The sequence below is a fragment of the Mytilus edulis genome, chromosome 8, assembly GCF_963676685.1.
Source record: "Mytilus edulis chromosome 8, xbMytEdul2.2, whole genome shotgun sequence".
NCBI classification, from domain to species: domain Eukaryota; kingdom Metazoa; phylum Mollusca; class Bivalvia; order Mytilida; family Mytilidae; genus Mytilus; species Mytilus edulis.
This window is the reverse complement of record NC_092351.1, coordinates 60,092,319-60,113,874: the sequence shown is the minus strand read 5'-3', so window position 1 is coordinate 60,113,874 and position 21,556 is coordinate 60,092,319. Positions and strand designations below refer to the sequence as shown.

Below are 21,556 nucleotides of genomic sequence, written 5' to 3'. Positions count from 1 at the left end.
TAAATTTCATTACAGCTAATAAAATCTGTTGTTTCTGAATTCCAATTGTCCTTGATAGTTGTGATTTCGCTTTTTAAAAAATAATGGGTATATATATAACAATGGTTTATTTTGGAACTGAATAGAAGAGTTTCCAAATATTCTTGTATATAAAAGGTCACTTTTATTTGATGGTGTATCATTATTTTCAATGAAACCTGACCAAGCATTTATAATTTTCTGATAAAATTGTGTTAATTGGTTTATATATAAACCATATAAATTTGAACATTGACATACAAAAAAAGTATCTTTATATTTGTCATCAAATTTCCAAAGCCAATACTTACCAATAGCATTTAAGCTTGTCAATGGTTCCTGCATTAAGCGATATACATGTTTTATTTGTATACTTTTTACAAACATATCTATGCTTACAAATATTATTTAGCTCTTTAGTATATTTATCCGGAATTCCTTGTATTTCGGTCTCGTAAGAACAGAGAAAAAGTATCATATTTTTAACTGTAAGTGTTTTACATGTAAATGTAAGTTTCCTTCTTCTCCATACGTGAATACGATTTTTAACTTAATCTACTATTTTCTCCAAACACATCGTTAATTTTTTTATAACCATGGCACACATTTTTTAACATTACTTTTAATTTGTTTGCTTTTATCAAATTTAAATCGTTTTCTTTTGGAAACCACTAAACGTAAGCCTTTTGTTGGGTCATAGTTTGTTCTAGAACCAGAAACTTTTTCGAACAAGACAAAATCTTAAAATTATAATTACTACAGATTTTTCATTTTTATGGAATTATTGGGTGTCATTTGCAAACATACATATTAAAGTTTCAATAAAGATCACTCCCTCTCCTGGTAATTTTAATCCTTCTATTTCAATGCTACCCTAATTCGCACATGTCATGGTTCAGTCTGTATGATATTTAGAAGAGGCGCTATTGGACATTCTTGCCTATCGGTACGAGTAATCGAAAAATATCTTGATACAAATCCATTGGTTTTAATACACGAAGTAGCATTGTACAATAGCATTTTTCTCCACGCTCTACATTTCACTCCAAATTCAAATTTTTCCAGTACAAAATTTATCCATTCCCTTTCAACGCTTTTTGCTGATCAAAAATAACATAATGTTTTCTTCATCTTGGTTGTCAATATATTATATGATGTCCTGAATAATTCGGTTAACCTCGTTTATATTTCTACCTTTAACAAACCCGTTCTGATTTGTATGAATAAGTTTAGGTAATACTATCAGAAGTCTTACAGATAGAATCTTTGCAATAATTGTGTAGTCACAATTTAGTAGAGAGTTTCCCAATATGGTATCATTTTAAATTTCTTGTAGAAAACTAAAGAAATCGTTTTTTAGTATGTCCTAGTATGAAATATAAAATTCGGATATTATACCATCTTCACCAGGTGATTTGTTCTGTTTTAAGTAATGTAACTACTTTTTCTCCTTCACAGATATCTATATCTCTATCTAACATTTCTTTGTCTTTCTTACTTACCTTATCTGTTATAAACTGACAAAGTTTTCGCCCGCTCTTTGTCCCAACCCTTCGTCGCAAAAATGTTAGTATACAATTTTACGTGTTCATTCAAAAGAGGATCAATGTCATATTTATACTCACCGTTTTTTGTTTTTACACGTTGCCATAATTTGTTCTGCCCTTTTTTTCAAAATTGAACAAGTATTTTGTTGACTTCTCGGCCCATTAAGTCCTTGATCTAATTTTTTTCGGAAACCGTTGTATTTGTATAATATTCCTTAATTTTATTTTCTATATCTAAAGTTTTGTCGCTTGGTTTATTTGATTCGTTCGATTGAAGTGTTAATTTTCCAAGCTGTTTTTCCGAAGCAGTGACATAGATTTGCTTTGATAAACGCTTTAGTTTTTGACTTACTTCCATGGTCAAAAATTTAATCTTTGATTTTGTTACATTCCACCACTCTTGAATGCTATTAAATCTTTACATGTAACTCAATGTTCCCAAAAAGTTTTAAATACATTTGAAAATACATCTGTCTTAATTGTATTTAGATTCATGATCCACATGCCTGGTCCTCTTTCAATATCATCTAATTTTATTTTTGAAGTCACCATGTCATGATCAGTAAAAGGAAATGTGAATATACGCGTTTTAGAAATTTTGCAACAAAGACATTTGGTACAAAAAAAATATAATCTATTCGTGATTTTGAATTACCTCTCTGAAAACTGTACTGTCGATTTGTTGGAAATCTAGATCTAAATATATCATCTAAACTCATATCAACCATACGTTTAATACGTCTATTTGACCAGCTTTAATAAGTTTTTCGATACGGACCAGCTGTATATACTTTTTTTCATACGGACTGACCATACAGACCAGCCACATGAACGGTTTTAATCATTTAGTAAAAGTGTTACGAACTTGCTGAATCTGAATTGACCCTGTATTGATTCTCAGTCGACTGTATCGGACCTCAGGAACTTATATATGGACCAATACAGAATTAGTTAGTTATTAACACTATAGTAATACAAGTTTTCCTATTAAAGTACGACTAATGATCAATTAAGTATTTCAATAAAAAGAAGAAAATTTGCTTTAAATAACGCAAAAAATATAAAGTAATGCATATCAATATTGTTGTCGTTTTTATTATCGACTATAAAGTCCATCATAACAATCATATCATCCTCTGTGTATCTTAAACGAGAATGAGTATGTTTTTTTTTCTCGCAAAGTAAGATTGTTCATGACCCAAAAAGACGGAAGACAAGATAATAATCAGAAATATTAAATGGCTAATTAAACAAGGTTGTTGAATGTTGTTCTTCCACAATTTTTGTCATCATTACTCTTGCTATATATGCTAGAGAACTCGATTACCTGTTAGTTTAAGTAGTAAAATAAATGTATCACTAGGCTGCCAACACTCAAGATGTGAGTTCGAGTCCCGCACGTGGCAGTTGCGATCGTCTCTATTCTTAATTAGGACTTTTCATTTTCCATACCGAAGCTCGGAGGTTATCTCCGTGCATCCTTCCTCCAATTATAAAAAGGAAACGCCACGAAATAGCACAGTAGTGCAAAAATTGGCGTTAAACATGAATCGATCTTGATATGCTACATGCTTCTTTGTGAATTATCTTTAATTATGCCTTCATTGCTGTTAACAGACAGTTTAGGGCAAAATGCAATAAACACTACAGAATTAAAAGGTTACATTAAACAATGAGTATTTTAAACGTTTATGTTGGCCGTCAAAATTTTGTTCAATGATATGCATTTGTAATTAGAATCCAACGTAGAACACAGATACATAATTTAACTTTCAATTAAAAAATAGTTGATTATCAGAACTGTCAGTGTTAGTACCAAATCGTACTAATAAAACTACATCAATTAAAAATAGAGAGTAAAACTATTGTAAAATATGACACACTCATAACAACTTTTTTATCTTGTATAATTGTAGATAAATATCGTATCAAAGCAGCCACATCCATAGGGATATTGTTATTATCATACTGTAAGTATTTCACATTATATGAACAGATTAATTTAAGAATTCCGAACTTCATTTTTCTATTTCTCCATTTATGTTTTTGAACAGGTTCGGAAGGTGGCTGTGAAAATTCTTTTTAATCGAAAAATTCTATATAGTTTCCTTTCTATCGCACACATGGTTCTCAAATTGTTTTACAATCTATAGATTGAAAAAAAGTTTTGTGACTCCTACTTTTTAAAGCTTACACTAAACTTTATTTGACAAAGTCCTAAACAATATTCAGTGTTTGCATCGTACTTTTATGTTACAGTTTGATTCAATCATTAAAACTATGGTATAATGGATAACTAGGATTCACTGGGAACTAAAGAATAACAAAAAAATACATCTCTGTGATGAAGAAGCTGAGCTTATTTATATGTATGCTGTTAATATACTCCTTTATAAATATGAAAAGTCGAGCATTGCGTGTGAAGCGTTATTTAGTGTTTAATGCCTTGCGATAGTTCCAATTAAAAAAAAACGTATACATTGTTTGATTGATGGTAAAACCTTACTTTACATGCATTTACAAAATTAATTTACAGAAGCTCAAACATGATTCTAAAAGATGTTTGGTCTTTGCTGCATAGTGATATAAACAATCATGATAATCCATATAAAATTTAAAAAAGCATCGTGCACAGCGATACTATATAAATATAGGAAGATGTGGTATTAATGTCAATGAGACAACTCTTCACTAGTTTCCGAACACTTAGAAGTCAAAAACTATAATTTACCGTACGGACTTCAACAATGTGCAAATCATGTACTGCAAAGTAAATAACAGTGTTTAATTTGCAAAGTGTTGGAAATAGTTTATTTGAAGGATCTATAAGTATACCCAGATTTGATATATTTTTACGAATCCGGTAAACAACCTCATCTAAAATATTAGACGTTTGTAATAAATTGTATAACTAAATTTTCAAACCAAATCTTTGAAAGAATTTGGTAAATGTTTAGCGTAATTTTTGATAATGAAATCCTTGACTTAATCATTTACCAGTCAAACATAGCTTACGTTAATTGAAACCCACAACGTCATTACAGAAATGGTCATGATAGCAAACGAGTGTTGATACACTAGGAGCGTAAGATGATTCCAAAGTAACATCATCTTCCTAATTTTAATATTTAAATCTCTGAAAGAATATATAACAAGGTTTCATAAGATAACTCTTGATAACTAAACTTACAAAAAAACCAGTGTGCGTTGTTGAATTAATCAATAGTAATGGGATTTACTGATTTTGGCCATACACTGTGATTCATAAAAGCACAGGAACATGTCTGATATTAAAAAGAGACCTAATTGGTACCAAAAGAAATACATTAAACCTGTCAATAAACTTAGTTTTCAAAACGTACATAAATGTTGTTAAGTAGATATTTTATAGCTATAGGTTGCACTTCTGTAAATATAGACAATGCAATTTCCCATAGGAACTTCTCTGCGATTAAAACTGTGCCACTGTTGCTATAAATTTCGTTAAAAAATATATCCTAGAATTGAAAGCTGATATGCACTACTATTTTGTTCAAAGGTCAAAACATAGGGTTGTATGCTTGTTTTTATAAACATTTATACGCCTTGAACGTGTTACAGAATATACTTATACTGCAATACTGTACTACCCCTACATCTTTTTGTACCTTTGATATCTATTTTGTGCCTACTTCAGAATTCAATTTTCACCGCAACAATTTTTTTTTATACTGGTAACAGTCCTAAGTTATGTTTCTATTAGATAAAACATAGAGATCATATCCGGGAACCAGTACGTAAACAAATCAAGTTATCAATGAATATTATATTTCTCCCTAAAAGAGGCGTGGTTTGAGAAACAGCTGCATTTACAAAGTGCAACCTATAATCATATGATGACACCTCAAGTCAGTATATCTAGCATACTTATCTTTTTCGTTTGAGTGCAGCAAATACATTACCAAAAAGATTTTCAAACTACGATAGAATTCAATAGGAAGACTGGTGTGTAATGAGATGGTGTTAAAGTGTATTGTGCAGCGTTTTTGTTTTGTAGATCATTTCAAGCACTGCAATATTTCTTCTTTTTTTAACATTTGTTAGTTTTACACTATAATCTATTTGACTTTTAATATTTCGTCGTAAACGTATTCGTGTACATTGTGAATATGTATTGCATATTCTCGTGATGTTTCACCGGAATAGCTTCCATTTCTGCAAAATCGTATTGTATAAAAATAATTATTAACAATTGTTTCGTTAATTGCAAATCATTTGACTGTAAAATATCGACCTCCGGTTTAAAAGTTTACCCTACTTAAATATGATCTCTATGTTACATTGTAGTGTTGTGTCGTTGTTCTCCTCTTATGTTTGGTTCGTTTCCCTCAGTTTTAGTTTGTTACCCCGATGTTGTTTTTTGTCCATGGATTTATGAGTTTGAACAGCGGTATACTACTGTTGCCTTTATTTCCGGTGTCAGAATATAGTTTATCTGTCACTTATTTCACCGATATATACATGTTTTTCATTCCACTGATTCAAAAAATATATGGTTTTTATTCACTTCTACTTGCAAAAAAGCGATAAATCAATATTTCCGGTTTATCAAATTCTACTTTCGGTTTCAAATGACTCGTTACTCTTAATTATTCCAGAAATATATGGTTTTAGGAACGTTTACAATTCGTTAATACAATGCTACTTTTTGCTTGACTTTTGTCGTTGTCACTTGTCTCCTATCTTAATGCAAACAAATGCAACAGTAGTATACCGCTGTTCGAAATTCATAAATCGATTGAGAAAAAACAAATCCGGGATACAAACTAAAATTGAGAGAAACACATCATATATAAGAGAACAACGACAACACAGAAACAATCAAATGCACCTCACACAGAAACGAACTATAATATAGCAATGACCATTTTCCTGACTTGGTACAGGACATATCAAGACAAAATGGTGGATTGAACATGGTTTTATTGCTAGCCAAACATTCTGCTTTTATGGCAATGTTAAATATATAAAATGACAAGGACTACAATACAAATAGATGGGAGAATATACAGTACCGAGAAACACACAAACAAACAATACAATAGAACATTACGACACGTAATAGTTATTAAAGATACCAGGCTTATAATTTGATACGTCAGACGCGTGTTTCGTCTACATAAGACTCATCAGTGACGCTCAGGTCAAAATAGCATAAAAAAAAACAAAGATGAAAGCATTGATGACTTAAAGACATTATGGCTATACTATATTCAAGTTCTAAGTTATACCAAGGTCATAATCGTCGTCAACATCGTATTTGACCTTGGACTTAAAATATATTTTAACATTCCATGCGAAAAAACTATCAAATTGAACATTACCCTATGACAAAATTGTTACAGTGGGAATTTTGATGAATAGTTTCAAAAATACATGTATCTACTACTGTTTCTGAAAGTCAGGACCTTGACCTCTATTGTCTTACCTCAAAGTAAAAATCTTTAAGTCACCATTAACTGGGGTGTATAAGTAACTCATATAATCCAGAGGTTGTAAGTTATGAAAATAGATTTGTCGATGTCTTTTACGGTTGCGGAGATGTACTGATATCAATAAAACAGTGTAATAGAGATTACTCTGATCAACATGATCAAACACATGTTCGGGAAAACGTTGTCATGTTTTCATGCGCATTTACTGTTAGATTTCATTTACCAAATATCTAAGGAACAACTTGCGAAATAACCAATACCCAACAAGAAATTTGGATGGAAGAAAATAAATAATCACATATTTATACTTGGATACACTTGTTATAAATTCAAGTACAAACACTGTATCATTAAATCAGCATTGCATATTATATTATGTAAGATATAACAATTATGACAAACATATATTGGCCATTACATCAGAATTTACTAACCAGCAATAAACGACTTCCCTAATGAGTTAACGCACACACAACAGCATATAGTCACAAGAAATCTCGTACCCCAAAATTTAAAAACAAAAAATGGTTGACTTCTTGAATACGTAAGACACTTTTAAAATGATGGTCAAATTCAACGACATGTGATGAGTATCTAAGCATCTTTTCGAACGCACTATCCGCTCAATTTGCCTACCTTCACCATATGTATGTAAACTTATGTTTCAGAAAGTGTATATACAACTTTAAGTATTAATTGGTGAAGTACTTTCTGAAATACAATCACATCAAACTTCTATTCTAAACATGAAATTTTATCATTTTTTCAGTCGCTGTGTGTATTATTTTTCATAAACTTATGCCACGATGGATCCAATTTCGTAATAGTAAGTTAGTAATAATGGCAACAGCAGTATACCAATGTTCAAAAGTCATAAATCGATTGAGAGAAAACAAATCCGGATTACAAACTAAAACCGAGCGAACCACATCAACTATAGGAGGAAAACAATATAACAACATTAACACTAAAGCGCAACAAAAACAAACGCCCACATACATAGTCTCGAACTATTTGATAAAAACTGCCATATTTCTGACTTGGAACAGGTCTTTTTAAGAAAACATGGTGGGTTGACCTTGGTTTTATGTCTAGTCAAACTTCCCGTTTATATGGCAATGTTAAACAATATCGCTAAAATGAAAACAATACGTTGAAGAAATACATGTACAGTACAAAGAAAAACAAGGACACTGAGCACAAAGAAACGCATACATAAATAATATAATTATAGTTTATTAGAAACATGTAAACCGCAGAATAACAACAAATATCTTCCATTAACGACAGCACAGGACTCCACAAACAGTGACGCATTGTTGTGATGTATATATTATCTTGAAATTCATACAATTAAATGGAAAGAGATTGAACAATTAAGCGTTGCAGTGAATATGAAAATACCAGGCGTCCGTCCGTCCGTTTGTATGTACGTCAGTATGTCCGGTCTTGTTAACGCCCTCACAGGTACAATATCTTGCCATATTTTCATAAAACTTATACTATAGGTTAATATTAGCAATATCTCGGTCAAATTATACATTGGTTTCGGATATACCTTTTTTTTTAAAGAGTTTTGCCCCTTGCAAATTTTATAGGGGGACATTATAACTCTGTTTTTTTTATTCTTTTGTATTTGTAGTCATAGATTTGTTTCTAACCACAAAACCGAAAATGTAATCTTTAATAACTGATCATTTTGATTGTAAATATCAAATTATCCTTTTATTATTTGTTTTTTTCGGTTTAATGAAAACATTGTGACAATTATTTTTAATAATTTAATCGATTTGCCAAGGTCTAATTATTTTTTTTGAGAGGGTACTTTTGGTATAACATGTTCTCATATCTCAAAAGATTTTTGTAAAACATAACAAAAATTTACGAAAAATTTACTATAAAGCGCATTGACTTTTATGTCCGGTCTTGCTAACGTCCTACCGGGTACAATTTTATTTAGTAAGGAAAAAGTTCAAGCAAGGATCTATCGCGCCATAAAAAAAAATCCATGAATGAGACATGTCAGTGGTTTTCTTAGACGATTAAGAAATTCAATATAACTTGTGTTTTCGTTAATGGCTACTTTATTATTAACAACTGATTTTTATTATTAGAAATGTTAACAATGGACGATAATGTAAACCTTGACAACTTTATTGTTGTTTCCGTTAATCTCTATCTATAATAATATTCAAGATAAAATCAAAACTTGCAAAATGTCCTTAAAATTACCATTTCAGGGGCAGCAATCCAACAACGGGTTGTCTGATTTTAGGGCAGATAGATCTTAACCTGATGAACATTTTTAATACGTCATATTTGCTCTTCATGTCAGAGATAAATGCAAAACTCTGCATTTCACGTCTATGTTCTATTTCAAGCCATGTCGGCCATATTGGTTGGCAGACGGGGTCATCGGACACATCTTTAAAACTAGATACCCTAATGATGATTGTGGACAAGTTTGATTAAATTTTGCCAAGTAGTTTCAAAGGAGATGATTTTTGTAAAAGTTAACGACGACGGCTAAAAAGAGATGAGAAAAGCTCACTTGGCCCTTCCGGCCAGATGCGCTAAAAAGAATCAGATGTTTTCGGTTCAAACTGTTTGCGTGGGTATTATTATTATTTTTTTAAATCTTTTTTTTTTAGTTGTCGGGTTACACCAGTTTTGTGCTAAGAAAATACAATAGGCTGTAATTTTTTTTATGCTTTGTTTCACACATCACATTACATATGATATATAAATCTATTTCAGTTTTGCCAGACGCTATAAATCAACTATCAGAGGAAGATAAAATAAGATATAATACGCTTATGCAAAGTTCAAAAACCGAAAAAAGGTATTACGTAAGAATTATGATAGTTGGTAAGAAATCAGCTGGTAAAACATGCCTCTTGAGAAGATTATTGAAGGAAGACATTACCGATGTTACTAGTACAGATGGTGTTGATATTGTTAGTCGTAGATGTAAAATCAACATAGAAGATGGGAAATGGACAATCGGCAAAGGTATATAATACCCAATGGTGATAAAAAATGATTTATAAATTCACAGAAAAAGTTATCAATGAATAAAAAAAATCTTGTTATCATTACTTTAATATAACGAAATATATGTTGCACTTACACATAAATTGTAATTGTTGTCACTGTTAGATTGTTTTCTACCAATTAGCCTTATATTATTGATCTAAAGAAAATTATGAAATTATGAAGATTTTGTCTAATGCTTAGTCCGTTTCTGTGTGTGTTACATTTTAATGTTGTGTCGTTTATGTATTTAATGCGTTTCCCTCAGTTTTAGTTTGTTACCCCGAATTTGTTTTTTATGATTTTATGAGTTTTGAACAGCGGTGTACTACTGTTGCCTTTATTTACTAATTCTAACATTCATTGGGACATATAAATATTGAGTCATACCGTATAGAACATTGGTTGTTATTCACCACTTTCGCAAATACTGCCATATGCAATTAAAGAATGTGCGATAGAATTTTCAAAAATATACTTTGCAAATGACAATGTCAATGGCCTCCTAAATGTAGGGCCACGTATATTATAAATATGATTTTTATAGATTTGTACTTGCCAATATTCCTACAATACAGACTTCTTTAAAAATGAAGTGTTCTTTATACAAACACTGTTCCAACAGAGTAATGACAAAGCAAGTCTAAAATCCTCACTCCATCAAAAGTTGTAACTGTATTTATACTCATAAACGTCTCAAATCCATATGCTACTTCAAAATACAAAAAAAATTGAATATGCTTTAAATACATGAATGGCCAAGTTTAAAATGAATTAATTATTAACTTTAAAATTCGTGAAAAAGGGAACTAATATAAATGGAAAATCCATTTTCTTTTAAAAAAATCAGAAAGGTCCTGCTATTGTCTTCCTGCTCTCGAATTCACCGATAGCGTAATGACCTTAACCAAGAGTCCTCTCTTTAGTACAAATGTACTTATGCAACCTCAAAGCGCTTGCGATGAAACACCCAAAATAAGAAAAGGTTAACAAACAAGGAAGTAAGATAGTGTTGATTTTGAAAAAAAAACAAGTTTTGATACACCAAAATATTTAACATCTACTAAGACAAAATGTAATAATCAAATAGAAACGTATGGATTTTTTAAAAAATTGTTTGGGTCAAAATTGCTCTATCTCAACTCATTTAATTCCACGTGCTCCCCGATTCCTAGTTGTTTGTTGATTAAGGTAGTTCGGGTTTATAAGTTTGAGCCGTAAAGATTGCGCATTGATTTTGTATTACCAATGTTATTTCAACTGATCGGGCGGAGCTTACGTTTTAATTTGCATGAGGACAGTCGATTTGAAAATGTGTGTGATTACGATGATTGCCGTTATAGTTATTACTGATTTCTAATCACCTATCATTGACCTCAAAGGAATTTACAAAAGAATGACTGGACAATGCATTGATGAATTATCCTAAAACACCTATCTATAGATGGACTGGTTTATTATGATCGATCATGAGCAAACTGGATAAACTCCGCCCAGTCAAGTGAAATAAATTGAGTAATAAGTCATGCTAATGGTAGTAATTCTATAACAATAAAAATTGATTAATGAAACAATCTATATTATTTAAATACATTGAGGAAGAGTTAAATAATTCAAAACTGCAATTGCATCACTTTATAATGTTTATTGTTGCAAGTTCCATTGTTGCGAATGAACCTCCATTCTGGAAATACTAAGCATTGTATTGAAGTTAGAAAAAGAAGATTAAAAATAATCGAACATCCTAACTGTTTTTGATGAATACTGAGGTGGAGATCGACAATTAGTGATATCAATCTTCATTTTGGGAGCTTATGACGCATTTGCACCTTTTTCGTACACTTGAAAAAGTCCTGCAAATATGAGAAAGATGGATGTTTACATTTGTTCTTGCATGGTTTAATGAGAATAAACGATCTATCTATCATATAACAAAACAGGAGAAGGGGAAATATGTAAAGTAAGAATTTTAAATCGTTCAAATGTATGAATTTAAGTGCTCAAATAGTGATGCATGACCCCTGAATATTCATTTGCTATCATAAAATTAGCGAAAATTATTTCAGAGCAAAATTCGTGACCACAAAAACATTGGACCCCTTTCCTCTTGTGACTGAAATATAAATGTAACACTAACTCATGGTACTGCCCTCCTAGTTATTTTTTCGATTATGTGTTGACCTAATGTGTGTTTTAATGTCCATTAGGAGAGGACTATTTGGGTTCCTGTGAGAAAAGGTCATGAAAGTAGGAGGCTTTAGTGCAAACGGAATTCCATTGTTTCTCCTTACAAACCTCGAATATTCGAATACTAAATATACAAGTTTTTGTTTTTTATCTGACTGACGCAAAAATGTTCAGAATGTTGAACTCTATCAATTGTCCATATACGTCAAATTTGTCAGACGAATTCTTACAGGAGTTATTACCCTAAAATGACAATTTTACTTTTTATTTTCATGTTGGTTATCATCTTAAAAAATATACTAGATACAAAGAAACATTGAATTGCAAACATGATCCCTTTTAGAGTTATTGCCCTTTTATGTTGATTTTACTTTTTTTGGCGTTTGTGCCTTTTATTTTAAAAAATAAACTGATAAGCTTCAGGTAGCACAATACAAATATTTTTAATTCAAATCTCCAACCCTTAAAATGCTGTACTTTCTTAAGACTTCATATACATTAATAAAAGAGGTATATATAGATAGATGAAATATTAATTTTTTAAATGAATGCAATATTTTAGTTATGCAATCATTATGTGATCAATTATTATGCAATCAATGGCAAAACCTTGGTCAGTTCACTTGAATGAATTTAACTCATTCATCTCTAATAATGCTTGATTAGGTTTAAAATTTGATCTATACATTCTATCCAAAATCTGAGACACCCTTTTGTAGATAATGGCTTTAGGAACAACATATAATAAAATCAACCCTCTCGGGGTATCCATGAAGAAGCTAATATCAATTAAAAGTGGAAATTCCTTGTATTTTTTTTAGACGCGGTTAACATTATAATTGATTACATTTTAATACTGGGGAATTGGAGGTATAAAATGTTTGTATTGTGTTACCGTCAATAAGCAAAAATGATCAGCAAGACAAGATCTTCAATAAGAACAATTTAGAGGATATCGTCCGACTTCATCATGGAATTATTGCCCTTAAATGACGATTTGTATCATTATTTTTTTTGGAAAAAAAGGGGGGGTTGCATTTCATAAGAAACATTTTCATAGATAACAAAAATAATCAGTTGGCAAAAATTTGTAACAATTCACCTTTCGACGTTATAGGTAGTAGACTGTTCAGCAATAAGCAATGTCCATAATGTAAAGTCAACTAAATAATGCCTGTGTATGATACAATGTCAGACGGTTAGAATATGTAGACAAATGCTCAGAAATCTTATTGGAAAAGCGTTTGGAAAAGCCAGACTGTAGTGTTTGTGTTGTGATAAAGTATTATATAAAATATAGAGATTCTGCGAGCTATATACATTCTGACTACTATTCTTTCTACAGTAAAAGATGGCCTTCAAAGATGAGATATATTCTACCAGTGGTGTTAACCTGATGTCTCAAAAATTACAAAGATCACCTGCTAAATCTTAGTTCACAATCTGTGCAATTTACAGCAACATTAAGACTTTTGATTTTTTTTCTACGCTTTACACTACTATTCCCAATGCTCAATTGAGAGATCTACTTCACCATCTAATTTGACAGTGCTTTTTTTTACGGAGGAATTTTTGAATTGATAATATGTATAAAAAAAAAACTGGTAAAAAAAATAGATAAAATATTTGCTCATGTTTTTTTTTATTGTATCGAAAGTATCAAAAACTAATCAGGTTTGGCATTTCAAAAATTGTAACTGTTAGTAGATATAGGAAAATGTGGCATGAGTGTCCATGAGACAACTCTCCATCCAAATAACAATTTATAAAAGTAAGCCATTATAGGTCAAAGTACGACCATCAACACGGAGCCTCGGCTCACACCGAACAAGAAGCTATAGAGGGCCCTAAAATTACTTGTGTAAAACCATTCAAACGGGAAAACCAACGGGTTTATCTATATAAAAAACGAGAAACGAGAAACACGTATAAATTACATAATCAAACGACAACTACTGTACATCAGATTCCTGACTTAGGACAGGTGCAAACATTTGCAGCGGGATTAAACGTTTTAATGGTACCAACCTTCTCCCTTTTTCTGAAACAATAGTATAACATCACAACATAGAAAAAATACACGTTAGTCTGTTTCCGTGGTAAGCCTGTTATAAACAACATTATTATAGCTGGACACCCCCAATTTTACGAAAAAAGACATCAAGCTTGTCCGTATGAAAACATGAACAACTTCTGTCATTTTTTAAACAAACAAATTTGCTGAGAATATCCAATCAAAGAGGTGTTATGTCCATTTTCCTTATATATCCATGGAGAAGTTAGCCTTTTTGCACTCTTTTCCAGTGTTTAACACATCAAGTCGATCTCCAACTTTTGTAGGTTTCTTTTTCAATAACCAAGTTAGCTACACACATCGGTCTCATAATGTCATTACAATAATAAGTTAAAAAAACTCATGCCATTTGCCTTTGGATCTCCTTCATATTAGGGAATAGAAATATTAACGATCAATACTATAAGTAAGTTCAGCATGACCTAATGACAGGACTACTGGGATAAAGGGCGGGAATATGGACTACAGTTAAAAAACAATTCTGAGTTGAAAGGTTACAGAAATATCATGCCACATAGTTGAAGAAACGTTTACTTTACATGCAGTGAACATCGAACTCTCTCTACTCGAGACATTGGAATTAATGTTCCCTTTTTGTCGGACATGGCTACGAATGCATTCGTACTGCCTGCACAAATAAACGGAATCCCATCTTGGGTAAGTTTTTCTTAAGATGGGCATGCTCCTATAACCCAGACACCCTTAGTATATTTCAAACTTTTAAGTCCTTTCAAGGAATGCAGGTATTTGCTTACAAGGAAACATGACCTACTTAGTAACATAATGTACTTTAATAAACCAATATAATACCAGTACTCTAAATGTATGATATTGTTAATGATCACTACTACCAATTTATATCATTTACACTTCTGTACAAGTATTATTGTTTCGACACTTGACCAAATCATTTTTTTTTCTGCCAGGAATTAATGATGATAAGGTGGGCCGGATTAAGAGAGCCCTTAATTCAAATGCAGAGGACAGAAACACTCAAAATATGCAGGTAGATGAGACAAATAATATGAATATACGACAGGGTGATGAAAAATATACTAATAACAAAGATATTACAACAAATACAAAGGTACGTCAGGAAAACAATGATGATACAAATGAGTCGTCAACATTGTTTATGCCTGAGGATTCCACAAACAAGGCATTCGTTAATCTGGATAATAAAGAAGTTACGAATGAATCTTCATCACTGGTAATGACTGATGACCTCACCGTCGACGACAAGGTTAATCTGGATGACACTGACAAAAAGAATGAGTCTTCATTATTAGTAATGCCTGAAGATTTGATGTCTCATGTGTTTTCTAAGTCAACTGTAAATGCTCCTTTAAACCTTTATGCATTATGTGAATTGTGGGACTTTGCAGGCCAAAAGGAATTTTATGCTACACATCAAGCATTTTTGACTAGTAGTGCAGTATACCTTGTAGTTTCGGATATGAAGGACGACATAAGTAAACAAGGCTTAGGGCAGTGTTTTGCTGATTTTGAGAACATTGGAGGTATGTTTTTTTTTTTATCCGAAAATCAAATGAAATAACATTATTAAATATACGGATTTTAAATTCTGTAATAAAACGAAAAACTAAATAAGCAATTTACCTAAACATTCATCGAGCCAACAAAATATTGATTGATTGGCGGTCAGTTTGTATTGATGGAGGAAACTGGAGTGTCCGGATCAAACCACTGACCTTCGGTCAGAAAACTCGTCAATTTAAATTGTAGTCGAGCGCATTTGCCACGTGTGGGATTTGATATTAACTGACAAAGACCCTACCCACAAACGAAGATACAAGTTAGGTGTAATTTACATCTTAATCAATTGAGAGTAGTTAAACTAATACATACTCCTTTTGAAAACTTTTTTTTATCGAAATTTAAAATTGTAAGATATAGTTATTCGTAAATAATATTACAAATGCATTGGGGCTATTTCGTTGAAATAAAGAAAATAACAGTGACGAGTAGTGTAACAAATCAAACAGTTTAAATACATCAATTTATTTTACTTTAACGTATTCAAATAAATTGCAAACTGATGCGAAATAGTTCAATCATTTACTTGTTTGTGGTTTTTTGAATGCATGTTATGTCAATTATTTTTATAACTCTACCACTCTAAACAATATTTTATAAACAAACACAAGCTCAGTAAAAAAAAAGTCAAAGCACATTTTTTTTATTACATTTAAATAAAACAAAAGGCTTCAGATGCCAGAGTATACAACAGTACAACCAAAAAAAAAACCATACACAATCTTTAGTGAAAATGAAGAGCTACATTATTATGCATGCAAAAATTAGGATACAAATATTTTATTATGAAAATTGACAAATTCGTTCCTTTAGCATTATATATAGTTGCAAGTTATGTTATAGATGAATCGTGGTTTTATTTTGTTTTTCTGATAAGGTAAATAAATCAAAAGTATGGTAGGTGGACATGAGTACTTATTGTTTAAACATTGCTGATACATTTCAGAGTATGTAGATTTTTGGTTTGATTCTATCCATTGCCATCGAACGGCCGACAAACCAGCTAGGAATGGACACTTCGATCCTCCGATTGTATTAGTTTTTACTGGAAAGGATAAATATGAAAAAGAGGTAATACAATTGTGGAACGTTGTTCCTCACCTCTATCCGAGCTATCTTCAAAACTATTAGTATCTGTTCTTGACCGGCACGACACTTAACTCTATCAATTTTTTTTTTAAAGAACATAGTCATCCTACAACAATAAAAAAAAAATAGCAAGTAAAGTAAGCTATACAAAGGCGCAGGATAACAACTTGCAATAAAAAAAACAACAAGAAAGCCCATCTCAACAATAACGTTAAACAATCATTAAATATAGCTACTGCCGACAACAACTGTAACACATGTCCCTTCTTTTGGATATACGTGTTTATTAGCGCTCTACCAAACAATACCTTGGACAATTGCTTAACAAAACAACTGATGTACAAACAAATCATATCGTGCATTTATTGATTGATAGGTGCTTGCTTAAAATACAGTTAACAATTATTGTATGGATATTTAACAAAATCAATTAATGCAGTATAATGTTCTTCTAAATGGGACGACAAAGATTTCATGCCGAGACTTGGGATCAAAAATTAATAGTGTGTTAGACTACAGACCAAAGACTACAGACCAAATAAAGACCCCTTGAAAAGTTAACAATCAAATAATTTCAGTTTTGTTGATTTTTTGTCTAACGCATATCCAGGTAACTTTGATAACTATATACACCACTGGGTCGATGCCACTGCTGATGGACGTTTCGTCCCCGAGGGTATCACCAGCTCAGTAGCCAACATTTCGGTGTTGAAATGAATATCAATAATGTGGTCATTTTTATAAATTTCCTGTTTACAAAACTTTAAATTTTACGAAAAACCAAGGCTTTTCTTATCCCAGGCATAGATTACCTTAGCCGTATTTGGCACAACTTTTTGGAATTTTGAATCCTCAATGCTCTTCAACTTTGTACTTGTTTGGCTTTATAAATATTTTGATATGAGCGTCACTGATGAGTCTTATGTAAACGAAACGCGCCTCTGGCGTACTAAATTATAATCCTGGTACCTTTGATAACTATTGTATGTGCGACTTTTTGTATTTCTTTGGTTTTTATAATGCGACTCTGTACTTAAGATCCCGTCAGTATGGTATTGTTCTATTTTATGTCATAATGATATATTTCTATTATGAATTACAAAATACGTTGAACCACAAACGTCAAAATTATTCAATCGCGTAGTGGAATGAACTATTTGTGGATTCTTATAAATAGTATACAACTTTTATACTATTTTAAATCTCGGTCTGTTTCTGAAATTGATTCTTACATACTTTTGATTTTTTTTAACCCTGTAAGCAAACATTGCCCATGTGAAATTTTAAAACTGTTTGTTTATACATTGAACGACAAATATATGTGACGTATACAATTTTCTGACGTCAGACACTCGAATCAATGAATGTGTTTGTAGATAGATGTTTTCGTGTTCTGTTAAATTGTTCACTTTAAAATTGTTACACGATGATGACTGCTGTACCGATATTTTGACTATTTTATTTATTATATAAAAAAGAAATTGTGGTATGGTTGCCAATGAGACAACTGTCCACAAGAGACCAAAATGACACAGACAAACAACTATAGGTTATCGTACGGCCTTCAACAATTAGCAAAGCCAATACCGCATAGTCAGTTATAAAAGGCCCCGATAAGGCAAGGTAAAACAATGCAAACGAGAAAACGAACGACCTTATTTGTACACAAAAATGAATTATGTCTGTTTAATTCACGCATCATTGTAAATATAACGGAATTTGATGAGACTGTCATCAAAGTGAGAGGGTTGGTGCTATAAAACCAGTTTTAATCAACCATTTTCTACATTTGAAAATGCCTGTACCAAGTCAGGAATATGACATTTCTTGTCCATACGTTTTTTATGTGTTTTGTTATTAGATTTTGCCATGTGATTATTGACGTTCCGATTAGATTTTCCTCTAAGTTCAGTATTTTTATGATTTTACTTTTTTCTGATAAGGAACTTTCATATTCCATTTTGATTTTTTCTTGAAGTTCGGCATTTTTTTTTAAACTTTTTTGTTATTGTTTTTTTGGCAAATATTTCATAAATGATCAGGACGATAACACATAAACAATGATTTAAAAGGTAAAATCACAAAAATACTGACTTTATCGATATGATTGTTGAAAAATGTGGAAATCCACTAGAAAGAGGGTATGTAGATGAGAACAGAGTTGCAGCCATGTAAAAACTCACTGTACATGCCTAGTACAGAGTTGTTGTGAATGCTTTTATTGTGCAGAGTTGTTCACTCTCTCTATACAAAGCAAATCAGTCAATCTGAATTCCCCACTTTGCAAAGGGGTTTACTGTCGATCGGAAGACGATCAATGCATGACAAGTAATGTATGCCGTCTTATGGTTTTCATTACGAGACGTGGTTTATTCCCATTAAGACAACAATCAATAAAGACAACGTAACACATACTAATGTAAAAAAAAGAAGATGTGATATGAGTGCCGATGTGACAAATCTCCATCAAAGTCACAATTACGACCTAAAAAGTCTGAATACAGCATTCACAAATAAATAATGTATACATTGATATAGTAAGTCTTAGAATGATCATAAATTCTGAATAATTTTCATATGAGATAGTGATAAGTTTGAACACAGATAATAAATATTGGACGTTCCTCATTGATAATACCATCGTTAGAGTATCAAAACAAGAAAGTTTTTTATTCCTTTGTATATTTTCTGTAGGCAGACCTGAAGAAGAGAAAAAAGGAACTTAATGATCAATTGGACCAAGTTCTTGGATTGCAAAGCAAATATCATCACTTGCACAAAAAATGGTATCTCTCAAATTTGATAGATACTGACGAAGAATTTGTAAAGTTGCAACATGCAATATCCGAGATTGCAAGGAAAATGGATAATTGGGGTAATGCTTTTCCATTAAAATGGATTCTTTTAGAACATTTGATCGAAATCAATAAAAACGATGGAAAAAATATTATCAATCTAAATGACATGTTCAAACTTGCTAAACATCACGATATAAATATACGGAAAAAAGATGAACTGCTGTTGTTTCTTCGATTTCAGCATAATGTAGGGAACATTATTTTCTTTGAAAATATACCGGATTTGATCATTTTAAAACCTCAGTGGTTAGCAGATGCTTTCCGATGTTTAGTTTCAGACAGAATTGATGACAGCAGCTTGCATCACCTTGAAGAGTGGACACTGTTTACACGACAAGGCAAAATCAGTGAATCGTTAATAACAGAACTTTTCAAATCAAAAAATGGAAGTCAGTTTTCAGGACAGAAAAACAATTTACATAAAATTATGGAAAAACTTGACATATTAGTCAAAATTGAGAACTCAAATTATTATATAATGCCCAGCCAAATGCCGTCTACCACGTTAGAAGACATATATAGAGATGTTGGCATTCTAACACAAAAATGTGAAAGGACTTCCTGGCTTTGTTTCAAATTTAAATTTCTTCCACCTTCATTCTTTAACCATCTATCTGCCTGGTTTATCAAACAGTACAAACCTACAAAAGTGGATAGTGATAGTACATCAGTCGCTTTATACCGTGGTATTTGTGTGTTTGACATTGATAGATCTGGTGGTACAAAGATACTAGTTACCATGTCGACTGATACAATTGCTCTCCAGGTTTTGTCGTTTTCCAAACCGGAGGGATTCGGAAGCACGTGTAGCGATATACATAGTAAAGTAACACAACTTATTAAAGATATACAAGTGAGATATAGCGTGAAAATATCTTCTAAACTCCATTTCAAATGCAGTGATGGGAATAATTTTCAAGACACATTTGAATATGAGAAATTAAAAAGCGAGAAGGAGTGTTTTTGTACTCAGCATAAGCAAATGCATCGATCTGAACAGATATATTGTCCCTGGATGACTCATGAGGTATGTTTTTAAAATGGAATCATTTTAAATTAATCAAATTATCATTTGGATTCCTCAACAGTCTTTTCTCAGTTTTATTATTATTCGATTTGTGTTCACCAGTAAGGGGTGCAGTTCTTGGTTGGACACACAATTATGTTTCTTAAATTTTGTAGGAAGTTTATTAAATTAATAGACTCAAACATTTGGATATAAGAAATTTAGTTTCAATACGTATATTATATTAAATGGTGACTATAAAAAAGAAGATGTGGTATGATTGAGAATGAGAAAACTTTTCACAAGAGACCAACATGACATAGAAATTAACAACTATAGGTCACTGCCTTCACAAATGAGCAAAGCTCATAACGCATAGTCATATATAACAGGCCCTGAAATGACAAATGTAAAACAATTCAAACGAGAGAACCAACGGCCAAATTTATGTACAAAAAATGAACTAAAAAAACAATGATGAAGGTAAATCCAGAAAAGCTCTTCGGACGCAAGAAATTATAAAACGTGTTGTTTTCATTTTTTTACATCACTGGGTCGATACCTCTGCTGGTGGACTATTATTCCCTGTTGGTATCATCAGCTCACTAGTCAGTACTTCGGTAAAACGTGTTGTTTTCATTTTTTTACATGACTGGGTCGATACCTCTGCTGGTGGACTATTAGTCCCTAAGGGTATCATCAGCTCAGTAGTC

At 31.7% G+C, this 21,556-nt stretch overlaps 1 protein-coding gene across 1 annotated transcript in view; it reads left to right on the top strand.

Annotated features, from left to right (window-relative positions):
* The first annotated feature begins 3,489 nt into the window (after positions 1–3,489).
* The window catches only part of LOC139484244 (uncharacterized), a 32,304-nt gene continuing 14,237 nt past the window's right edge, over positions 3,490–21,556 (top strand). Inside the window, exons 1-6 of the mRNA XM_071267979.1 lie at positions 3,490–3,535; positions 7,809–7,865; positions 9,797–10,051; positions 15,260–15,853; positions 16,837–16,961; positions 19,674–20,864. Coding sequence (XP_071124080.1) covers positions 7,838–7,865; positions 9,797–10,051; positions 15,260–15,853; positions 16,837–16,961; positions 19,674–20,864 — 2,193 coding nt within the window. The 5' untranslated portion in view covers positions 3,490–3,535; positions 7,809–7,837. The remainder of the gene's footprint in view (positions 3,536–7,808; positions 7,866–9,796; positions 10,052–15,259; positions 15,854–16,836; positions 16,962–19,673; positions 20,865–21,556) is intronic.